Below are 10492 nucleotides of genomic sequence, written 5' to 3'. Positions count from 1 at the left end.
CAAGGCAGGGAGGGGCACCTAGTCCCTGTCTGTGCTGCGGGGGACCGTGTAGAAACTGAAAGGCTGGGCCGGCCCGGTGGCGCACTGCTACAGTGCGCTGCTTGGGAGCGCGCCGGCGCTCCCGGCAAGGGTTCGGATCCCACATACAGACCGGCCGCTCATTGGCTGAGCGAGGTGCGGGCGCAACACCGAGGGTTGCGATCCGTTGCCGGTCACGAAAAAAGACAAAAAAGGAAAAAAAAAAAGAAAAGAAAAGAAACTGAAAGGCTCACTCTTGTTCTGGTTGAAGGCGGTCTGGTCTGCGGCAGGAGGAGACAGGAGGGGCTGTGGCCTGGCCTGCCTCCCCCACCCTCACAGGGAATTTTTGTTCCTCCAGAGCCGTGACCACAGGGGGTGCCCCACATGGTGATCCAGAGGCTGGAGCCCAGGCCCCTTTTCTCTATGTGGTAAAGACAGTGTGAGGAGAGGACTGTGGGGTCAATGGCTCGTCTGCTGCGGCTCAGAGCTGCTCTGGTCTCTTCCTCAGGTTCAGGTCCCGTGCCAAGGACCTGCCAGGAGGTGTGATGGGCCCCCTGCCTGTCCCTGGCCCCAAACCCCTCCACAACAGTAGTTGTGTGAGCTGCTCTCTTTGTGGTTTGGGGCTGAGCTGGGTGGTACAGACCAGGCCATTTCATCCTCCATTGCCCTGGGTTAGCCCCCTTTTCCAGTTGAGGAAACTGAGGCCCAGGGAGGGGCGTGGCTTGCCAGGTTCCAAGGGCTCAGGAGGTACCTGTGTGAGTCTTCTCTGGCCACCCCAGCAAAGGCCACAGACAGACTTCCACTCCCTCAGCCCGGAGGCCAGAAGTTCACATTTCAAGTGGGGCTCCCCGGGAGGCTCCTCCCTGCCCCTTCCCACTTGTGGCGGTGGTTGGTGGTCTCTGGGGTTCCTCAGCTTGTAGACACATCACCCCGATCTATGCCTTCATCGTCATATGTCAGTGTGTTTGTGTCTGTGTCCATATTTCCCACTCCTTGTAAGGACACCAGTCATGTTAGATTTAGGGTGTACCCTAGTCCAGGACGACCTCATCTGAATTGATTGTGTCTGCACACTGTATTTCCAAATGAGGTCCCACTCACAGGTCCCCAGGGTCAGGACCTGAGTGTTTTTGGGGGAGGTACACAATTCAGGCCACAACATGACGACAGACAAGGTGGCAACACAGACGCAGGCAGGACCACTGGGGTATGGCCACCTGCCAACCCAGGCGGGCACAGTGAGGCCTCACTGTCCCTCGGGCCACAAAAACCACCAGCCTCACCCTGGTACCGTCGACCCACAGTCCTGGGGCCAAGGCGGGCGGGGGTCCCAGGAGCTGCTGCCCCCGTTTCCTCTCCTGACTGAGATGCCCCCCACCCCCTCCCAGGTCTCCACCGGGAACCTCCTGGTCATCCTGAGCCGTCACTACCAAGACGTTTCGTGCCTGCAGTTCACGGGGGACAGCAGCCACTTCCTCTCAGGGGGCAAGGACTGCCTGGTGCTGGCCTGGAGCCTGTGCAGGTGCTGCCTCCTGCCTGGCCCCCGGGTCACATGGGGAGGGGCAGTGGCTGCGGGAAGGATGCACTGAGAACCTGGGGCAGGAGGGGGTGTCTGAGAGGCTGAGGGCAAGAGCGATTGTCCAGGGGCATGGGAGGATTGGAGCATCCACTCCTGCCCCACAGTGTGCTGCAGGTGGACCCCTCCCGGATCCCAGCCCCCCGCCACGTCTGGTCCCGCCACACACTGCCCATCACAGACCTTCACTGTGGCTCTGGGGGACCCCTGGCCCGGGTGGCCACCGCCTCGCTGGACCAGACGGTGAAGGTAGAGCCCCACCCCCACCGCATCTGTGAGCGAATGAACTGCCGCCTCCCCCGGCCATCAGGGCTCCAGACGGCTTATGATCCCCTGATGCTGCGATCCCCAAGAACGTCCAGGGAGGGTGGACGTTCAGACCTCTGTAGGCTCAGAAACTCCCGCTCAGCCCTGTGCCGGGCCCAGCTCCCGGCCAACCTGGGGAGATCCAAGGCCACCGCTGCCCTTGAGTCTTTGGCCAGGGACTGGGGAGGGAGACCCAGGTCAGTAGCATGAGAACTGAGCTTCATTTTAGGAAAGGCTGAGTCTCCTGACCCCTGAGACCCCCCAGGGGTGTCACTTCTCACCAGGGGCCCCCAACCCCAGACCTTCTTGGTGCCCCGACCCCACCCTTCTGCCCCCAGCTGTGGGCCATCTCCTCGGGCGAGCTCCTGCTCTCAGTCCTGTTTGACGTGAGCATCATGGCCGTGACCATGGACTTGGCTGAGTACCACATGTTCTGCGGTGGCAGCGATGGCTCTGTCTTCCAGGTGGACCTCTGCACCTGGGTAAGTGGCTGGGGCAGCCGCGGGAGGGCCAGGCCCCAGGGCTGAGGGCGCCTGCGTCCCTGCAGCTCATGTCCCCTCTTGGCCCCCATAGCCTGGCCAGAGGGAGAGGACTTTCCAGCCAGAGCAGGACGCCGGGAAGGTCTTCAAAGGTCACAGGTGTGGACGCAGGGGGCAGGGGTGCAGTCATCTGCATTGCCCTTTCTCACACCTGAGTGGCCTGACCCAGCACCTGTTGTCCATCTGTGCCAGGAACCAGGTGACCTGCCTTTCGGTGTCCACAGACGGCAGCGTGTTGCTCTCAGGCTCCCACGACGAGACTGTGCGCCTCTGGGACGTTCACAGCAAGCAGTGCATTCGCACGGTGACCCTCAAAGGTGGGCCCGGTGTGGGCACCCAGCCAGGGGGCTGCCTCGGGTGATGGAAGCCTCACCCTGGGGGGCAGGGGCAGGTGGGAGAGGGCTCTGAGCCATGGGGTTGGAGAAACGCACTGACCGCACCTGCCCCACAGGCCCCGTGACCAACGCCTGCATCGTGCTGGCCCCGGTCAGCATGCTCAGCTCTGACTTCAGGCCCAGCCTGCCGCTGCCGCACTTCAACAAGCACCTGCTGGGCGCCGAGCACGGGGACGAGCCACGCCACGGGGGCCTCGTAGTGCGCCTGGGCCTCCACCAGCAGGTATGTGCGTCCCAAACACTGGCCCTAGGGCCTCAGGTAGGACCCTCCTCGGCTCTCTGTGCCCCTGCGGATCCAGGCACCTGTGCACCAGGCTCCACTCGGCACTGGTGGGCACCTTCTGCACGCAGGATGGCAAAGGCCCATGGGCTGTCTGCACATCCTCAGTGGCTTACATCCTCCAGCCAGTAAGGGCCACGCCCTGTCCCTCCCACATCTGCCTTCCTGTCAGGTGGTTCCAGATGGGTCAGCCAGCTTCACAAAGGGCCAAGTGGTTTGTGTTTTGGGCGAGGGCCAAAAGGTTCCTGTCTATACCTAGCTCAGAGTGCAGAAGCAGCCAGGGTGGTGGTGAGCAGTGGGGGTTGGGGATGCCCACCTGGCTCCAGATAGTTCCAGAAGGGTTTGGGGGCCACGTCCCCTCCTCTTGCTGACCTTTCCCTCGCCCCCTACAGACCCCGCACACTCTGTCGCCTGCCCTCCAGCAGGGCCCCTGCACCATCTGTGGGGACGGAACTGCTGTGATTCCTGGGGCTGGGCCCCGGGTGAGGGCTGAGGCTATGAGCATACAGGGCCCCCGGGGCAGGGGAAGCTTCCCCGCTGCCTCTCTCCTGCTGCGACCTTCCGAGGAGCTGGGCGTCCTTGGTGTCTGGCGTCACTGTCTGTCTCTGTCGCCCGCACTGGGCGGGCTTGGCAGTGCTCCCCATCTGGCCTTTCCCACCTGAAGTACAGACTGATTTCTTATCTGAAGGGCGCCTGTTCGGCAGGCTACCCCATGGGACGGGGCTGTCGGGGAGACAGCAGTGTCACTCTGTGTCTTCCTCAAGACAAATCGGTGGGGGTGGGCAGGGCTGGCCGGCATGGAAGCTCCCTCTCTGCAGGCACACACTGTTGGGGCATCAAGCACAAGGTGGACTGGCCACTGGCAGCAGGGGCGGGGCACAGCTGAGTTCAGAAGGTGCAGGAGCCTTCCCGACTGAAAACGGGGTTCTGCAAGCAGCTGGGCATGTCCCCGCTGCCACATCTAACAGCCAAGCAGCAAGTAGTTCCCCAAGGCTCCCCAGGTGCTGTTCATGCCCCTCAAACCCCAACCCAGTTGTCCACAGCAGGATTTCTGAGGGGTGGGGTCCCAGGCCAGGACCCCCCAGCAATGCCACCGCCTCTCCGACTCCTGTGCCCTGTCCCTGCCTGACCCTCAGTGCCTGACTGGCCATGGTGGGGCCTGGCTGTGTCCAGACCTGGCTCTGTCCACTGCTGTGGAATCACCCGAGGTCCCTGTGGGGTATCTGACCCCTTCCTGCAGACAGGAGCGGCAGTGCCCAGGCTGGATGGATGGGCGGGCATGTGTCCAGCCAGTGTCCAGGAGACATCCATCCATCTTTCTGGGCTAGTGGCCTGGGCTGGCCAGGCTCTCCTCATGGGCTGGAGGCACCCGCTGTCCAGGCCCTCGTCCAGCCCTCTGTCCAGAGCCTTCCTGACCTTGCCTGTCACAGCCCCTCCCAGCCTGGGTCAGTACCACATCACGCTGTCTCTGTTCCCAGCCCGGGGGGGTTTCTTGGATGCAGAGACCTGGAGCAGCAAACAGGTGTGAAGAAATGGGAGTGTATTGCTTCCAGCCGTAGTCAGGGTTGATGCTGCTGCCTCCAAACAGGCTGCCAGCCCCTCCTCTGAGCCTCAGTTTTCGCATCTCAGTGGGCGACGGGTGACTCCTCCACAGCCTGGTAGTGGCCAACCCTGATTGGGCCGATGTGGCTGGAGCGCTTGGTGTGAGAGTCAGAGGACGTGGGCCCTTGTGTTGTAGGGCACGGAGCCCAGCTTCCTGGACCGGATGGGACAGCTCTATGCAGCCATGTGCAACACCATGGAGAAGGTGGGCGGGGCCACGGGAGGGGCGGGGCAGCTCCAGGAAGGGGACAGGGCGCCGCTTTGGCGGGAAGAGGAGGAACACCCCTGCCCCTGTTCCTGCCCCCTATCCCGGACAGCGGGGTTGAGTGACCCTTGTCCTTGCTGCTGGGGCGAGGGGATGTCCGAGGTCGCCTCCATCTTCTGACCCCCTGCCCTGCCCCCAGAGCGTTCTGGGCGGCCAGGACCAGCTGCGGATCCGCGTGACCGAGCTGGAGGATGAGGTGCAGAACCTGCGCAAGATCAACCGCGACCTCTTCGACTTCTCCACGCGCATCATCACCCGTCGGGCCAAGTGAGGAGGGGCGGCCCCAGGACTGAGACCTCCACCCCGCCAGAAGGTGACCCCGGGCTCCTGGGAGTTTCCTGGGCCCAGGCTGCCAACCCGGCCTCAGCGCCAAGCTCAGTGACCGCAGCCAGAGGGCGTGCCCGCCAGGACGCCCGGGCCGGAGCTGTCCTCTCCATCTCGTATTTAGTTTGGGTTTTTTTTACCGCCACGATTGGGTCACTGTGTCTCAGCATTGATCCACCTGTGTCTTGTGTCTTGTTATGTCACATTGGTGCTGTTCCATTTGTAACAAAAGAGATCTGAAAGCTCCTTCTCAGCCTCACTCTGTGCTCCTGCGTGGCCGAGGCTCTCAGGACCTCAGGGCAGTGGCCGGGGCCTTCCTTGACCCACGCAGCCATCCAAGAGGCAGACTTTAGGAGCTGATGTCCAGAGAAACTGTGGTTCTCAGACCTTGGTCTGTTGTCCCAGTTCCTCTGCACAACCTCACTTGTGGGGACAAAGCTCTTGTGGCTGGTGCTGGGTGACTGGGTGTTTCTTTAGCCCTGGGCTCTGCCCCTGCTAACTTTTTAAGACTGCTCTGATTCTGTGATGGGGGGTTTCACAGTGGAGACAAGGAGGTGGGTTTGAGCCCCATGGGGTCCCAGTCAGGGTGGTGGTGACTTGGTCTCAGGGGGCGCTGTCAGAGCCAGAGTGGGATATGGAACCAAGCTACCAGGGCTGAGGGGTGCCCCGGGGCACAGCATCCAGCTCCTGGGGGAGGGTCACGGGCACCTTGTCCTCCTGATAGAGGAGGAGGAGGGGCAGCCTGGAGTAACCCCAAGGGCCCCCGGAGCTGTTCTCAGGGTCAGGGCGTCTGTCACCCCACCTGGTAAAAGTGGCGGCCGGGATGGAGCCTGTCAGGATGGGGTAGGGGGCAGGGACAGTCTCAGCCACAGGATGATGTCAGGGAGGACAGTGGGTCTTGCCAGTCCTGTCCATCTGGCAGCCACAGAAACATCCCACGCAGCCCAGGTTGGGACAGCCGGCTGTGGGGGTGGCATCTGATTCAGGGCTGGGGTCCCCAAGATGGTCATGCACTCCAGCCACATAAACACAACGTGCTTGTCCACATTGAGGGCCTGAGGGAGGCCAGGCGTCCCCCACTGCCCTGGGGATGCTGCCAGTGCCTGGAGCTCAGCCAGAATGGCTGCAGAACCTTCCAGAAAGTTGCCCCTGACTGACAGGCCTACTTAATGATCTAGAAAATCCACATGATTTAGTGGGTGCCAGCTGCCAGCACTGAGCTCATTCTTTTAGGCTAATGCTGCAGGGCTCTGCCCTTACCCTCTGGCAGCCCAGCCACACTGCGTCAGGACAGCAGGGCCTCATCCACTTGCCAGCCTGGTGTCCAGCAGGCTGGGTGCCACTGTTACCCACCCCATGGCCCTTGGGCCCCTCCTTGACTCGGAAGGTAAGACGGAGCCTGCCCTGCCCACATGGGGTGAGTGTCCTCCCACTGGCTGGGGGGGGTCCCAGTCACACACACAGGCCTGCACCGGATGCAGGGGAGGGACTCACCTGTCCACTCGCCCTTTGAGTGATCCCGAGAGGTAGGCTCCACGCTGCAGAAACCAGAAAGGGGACTGGCTCGCCTGAGCTCACAGCAGGGCCTGGACTCCCATAACAAGGTCACCCTGATGGAGGTGCTGGTTCTGCAGGCCTCTGAGGCTTGGCCTTACCTGCTTGGAGATGTCATGTTGAGGTCTGGTGGCTGGGTATGCTGGCGTCTCTCTGGGAGGCACTGGCCCACCAAAGCTGGTGGTGGTGGTTGACTCTCCCTGGGTTTGGATTCTTCCCCTGGGGGGCCTTGCCCTCTGCCCCTGTCACCCAGAGATTCCCACAGCCACTGACTTAGGGGTCTTGGAATCCTTGTCCACCCCACCTGTGGCTGGGCCGAGGGGGTGGTGGCTGGGAGTGAGGGGGTGTCTGGGTCCCTGTTCCTTGGGGCTGCTGACAGGTTCCACCTCGGGCCTATGGAGTGCAGCTGTGCGTGTGTGGCCAGCCGGGGAGGGCGCCCATGAGAGCCCAAGGAGAACTGGCATTAGCATGCACACCGCTCCGCACCGTGCCCACGCTGTCTGCAGCTGCCCGCCGTCCTGGACTGAAAGGGCCTCTGTCCTCTGCAGGCCACAGAGGAGGCCAAGGCAGCTGGTGTTAGGGTTCACCGCAGTAGGCAAGGGCTGGCGCCTGGCTGGCTCCACCCCCACCCAGGCCTGCAGTCACCTCCCAACCTCAGACAAGCCACACCTGGCTCCATGAAGAATACATTCCCTGGGAAGTCAGCAAGGAGCCTTCGGGAGCTTAGCGGGTGTGCGGCAGGTGCCGCAGGGGCAGGGCAGGTGAGCAGCAAGTGCACACACCGGAAAAGGCTTTTGTTGCCTTTGGCCTCCCGTGCCACGTCCTTGGGCATGACCCCTCATCAGCGTGACTCAACGTTCCCTCCCAGGTCTTTCCTTCTCAAACCAGGGGCCTCAGTGTCTGGGACACCAAGAAATGGGAGTTCTCCTTGGCTTCATCGCGTCATCATTTCCACTCTGGGTAAGGTCAAAACAAAGGAGGCCTGTCTCAGTCCCCTGGGGAAGCCGGCCACCCGATCTGGGACCCGCAGGTCCCTCGACAGACCTCCCAAAGGGCAGGGCCTGGGAAAGATGAGCTTTGATGAGAGCAAGTGCCCCCAGCAGCCAGCACTGATGGAATGACCGTGGCACACCACCGCCAGGTGCCACTCCACATGGCCAGGACAGCTGTCATCAAAGAAAATTCAAGCAGGGAAATAACGAGCGTTGACAGCAGTGTGGAGAGAGCACGACCGTCCCGTACTTCTGGTGGGATCATGAAATGGGGCGTCACTGTGGAAAACAGAGTCTCGAAGAGGTATTGACACCCGTGTCCACAGGGGCACGATTCCAAATAGCCAAAGGGAGGACACAGCCCAAGAGTCCATCAGCAGATGAAGGGACACACAGCGTGGTCCCTCCACACACTCGGACATCACTCAGCCACGAACAGGAACCAGGCTCTGATGCGCTACCACGTGGATGGACCTTGAGGACATTGTGCTCAGTGACATAAGCCAGTCACACGGGGACAAACACTGTGTGATCCCATTCACGGGAGGTCCCTAGAGTCGTGCAATCCAGAGAGACAAAGTAGGACGGGGGGTGCCAGGGGCTGGGGAGGGGGACAGGGGGTGAGTGTTTAGTGGGGACAGAGTTTCAGTTTGGGAAGACGAGAAAGTTCTGGAGATGATGGTGGTGGTGGCTGCACAGCCACCGAGCTGTGCCCTAAACACGGCTGAGGTGAATTTTATATTGTGTGTATTTTGTCACAATGAAAAAAAAATTTAAACAACACTCCGTGTATTCATGCATTCAATCCGCACACTCCTCCTGTTGCCCTTGGGTGGGGAAACTGAGGCACAGAGCATGAGTGTGAGTCCTGGGAGGGCCAGGGTTCGGCTGCCTCCCCACAACAAGCAATGTTTGTTGACTGACTGAGTGACTGGGCACTGGCTGATGCTGTCCCCAAGCCATAACCGGTCCCTATCTCTGAGTTCTCTCACTCCGTCAGAGGGAAACAAACCCGAGGAGGAGATGCGGCCCCAGTGGTCGCTGAGGATGCTGTAACCCGACACCTCAGGCAGGACCAGGGCGGAGGGTGGCCTGGGGGGGCTCCCCTGAGGGCAGGTGGGGGCTCCCAGGCATGGGCTGGCCTCTGGTGCGGACGGGCCCAGAATCTAAGACCCTCAGGGACCCCCTCCATCTTGCTCCTGGGATACCTGGACAGGTGGCTGGACAAGGTGGCCTCCTGGTCACCCAGCCCTCACGAGAGTCTCAAAATCCAGTCCATTTTGCTGGCTGCTGTTTGTCATTTTTATACATTTAATGGAGGTTTTTTTTCTCCATCTCTAGCATTGGCTCCAAAGAGAGACAAGGTTTTGTTTGTGAAAAAAAAAAAAATCAAGCAAGTGTAGATTCATTCATTAGAGCTGAATGTTCCCTGCTGAAGCGGTGCCCGGCTGTCCTGAGAGATCTTGGGCGATGCCCAACAGTTCCTCTGTTGAACGCAGGATGCTGCCTGGGCCCGGGCCTGCTGGGGAGGAAGTCCTTCACTCCCCGATTCACCAGGGTCGCTGAAGGACCCCAGCTCTGTTGACGTGGGGAGGCCCAGAGAACACAGGGGAACAGCTGGGAGCTACAGAAGGTTCTGGAGCAGCGGAGGAGGGTAAAGTAACCAAGCAATGAGCAATTATAGAGTGCCTACTGTGTGCAAGCCCTGGAGACAGTAACCAAGGCAGACCCACTCCTGCCCTCCTAGTGCTGAGTGGGGAACTTGGCCACTAGATAAAGCAGGCAACCAACAAAAAGACGCCAGCGTGCGATGGCAATAATGGGGGGGCTGAGTAGGGAAGGAGGGGGTGGTTCTCCATTTTCCCCAGTGGCAAGCAGGGAATGTTTCTCAGAGCGGGGGAGTGGCACTGGGTTCTGAAGGGTCCCAGTAGCCTGACCACTCGGGGAGGGCAGGAGATCTACCCTATCGTTCCCATCAGACATGCCTGCCTCCGTTTCCCCAGGGCGCACGCGATGTCAGAGCATGCTCGTGACTTTATCTCAGTGGAGACTGACTGCTCCCCGGAAGTGGGGGGCAAAACTGAGCCCTCTTGGGCCTCAGTTTCCCTGCCTGAGCAATGGGTGACATTCCCAGGCTAGGAGTGGGGGAGGCCAGGGATCCCGGAGAGGAGCAGGGCTGGGCGTGGGGTTCACTTTTAAAGCGCCAAGTGCCTCCCTGGCGATGAGCTTCGCTCAGGGACACGGAGGCGGCGGGTGCGGCCGCGGTCCCCCTCCCGCGCGGTGACACCGGTGGCTCCGCCCGGCGGCCGGCGGCGCCGGCAACTTCGCGATGGAGTTTGTGCGGGCGCTGTGGCTCGGCCTGGCGCTGGCTCTGGGGCCGGGGCCCGCTGGCGGCCACCCGCGTAATAACTTCGTATAGCATACATTATACGAAGTTATAGGAGATGGAACATATCAGTGGGCAAAGCCAGCCCAAAGGTCCCACTCCCCAAGAGAAGCCCATAGGACCAGCACCGGTGCCAAGGTGTGGGGGCACTCACAGCTGATTAGCTGGTTTGAAATGTGGCCCCAAATCTTTATCAACAGTGTAGCCCACTATGAGCCCCCATGCTGAACCAGCCAAGCAGCACCAAGCAAATGC

The 10492-nt window shown here is 61.2% G+C and overlaps 2 protein-coding genes across 2 annotated transcripts in view; both read left to right on the top strand.

Annotated features, from left to right (window-relative positions):
• WDR18 (WD repeat domain 18) overlaps window positions 1-5354 on the top strand; it is a gene marked incomplete at its 5' end in the record, with an annotated part of 8271 nt that extends 2917 nt beyond the window's left edge. Inside the window, 8 exons of the mRNA XM_008588023.1 lie at window positions 1407-1540; window positions 1702-1843; window positions 2239-2382; window positions 2474-2538; window positions 2632-2756; window positions 2891-3057; window positions 4853-4921; window positions 5121-5354. Coding sequence (XP_008586245.1) covers window positions 1407-1540; window positions 1702-1843; window positions 2239-2382; window positions 2474-2538; window positions 2632-2756; window positions 2891-3057; window positions 4853-4921; window positions 5121-5252 — 978 coding nt within the window. The remainder of the gene's footprint in view (window positions 1-1406; window positions 1541-1701; window positions 1844-2238; window positions 2383-2473; window positions 2539-2631; window positions 2757-2890; window positions 3058-4852; window positions 4922-5120) is intronic.
• A 4826-nt stretch (window positions 5355-10180) lies between these two features.
• Window positions 10181-10492, top strand: part of GRIN3B (glutamate receptor, ionotropic, N-methyl-D-aspartate 3B) — a 10580-nt gene continuing 10268 nt past the window's right edge. The window contains exon 1 of the mRNA XM_008588022.1: window positions 10181-10253. Coding sequence (XP_008586244.1) covers window positions 10181-10253 — 73 coding nt within the window. The remainder of the gene's footprint in view (window positions 10254-10492) is intronic.

The sequence above is a fragment of the Galeopterus variegatus genome, unplaced genomic scaffold (assembly GCF_000696425.1).
Source record: "Galeopterus variegatus unplaced genomic scaffold, G_variegatus-3.0.2 Scaffold4632, whole genome shotgun sequence".
Lineage (NCBI taxonomy): Eukaryota > Metazoa > Chordata > Mammalia > Dermoptera > Cynocephalidae > Galeopterus > Galeopterus variegatus.
This window is presented reverse-complemented; position numbering and strand designations above follow the sequence as displayed.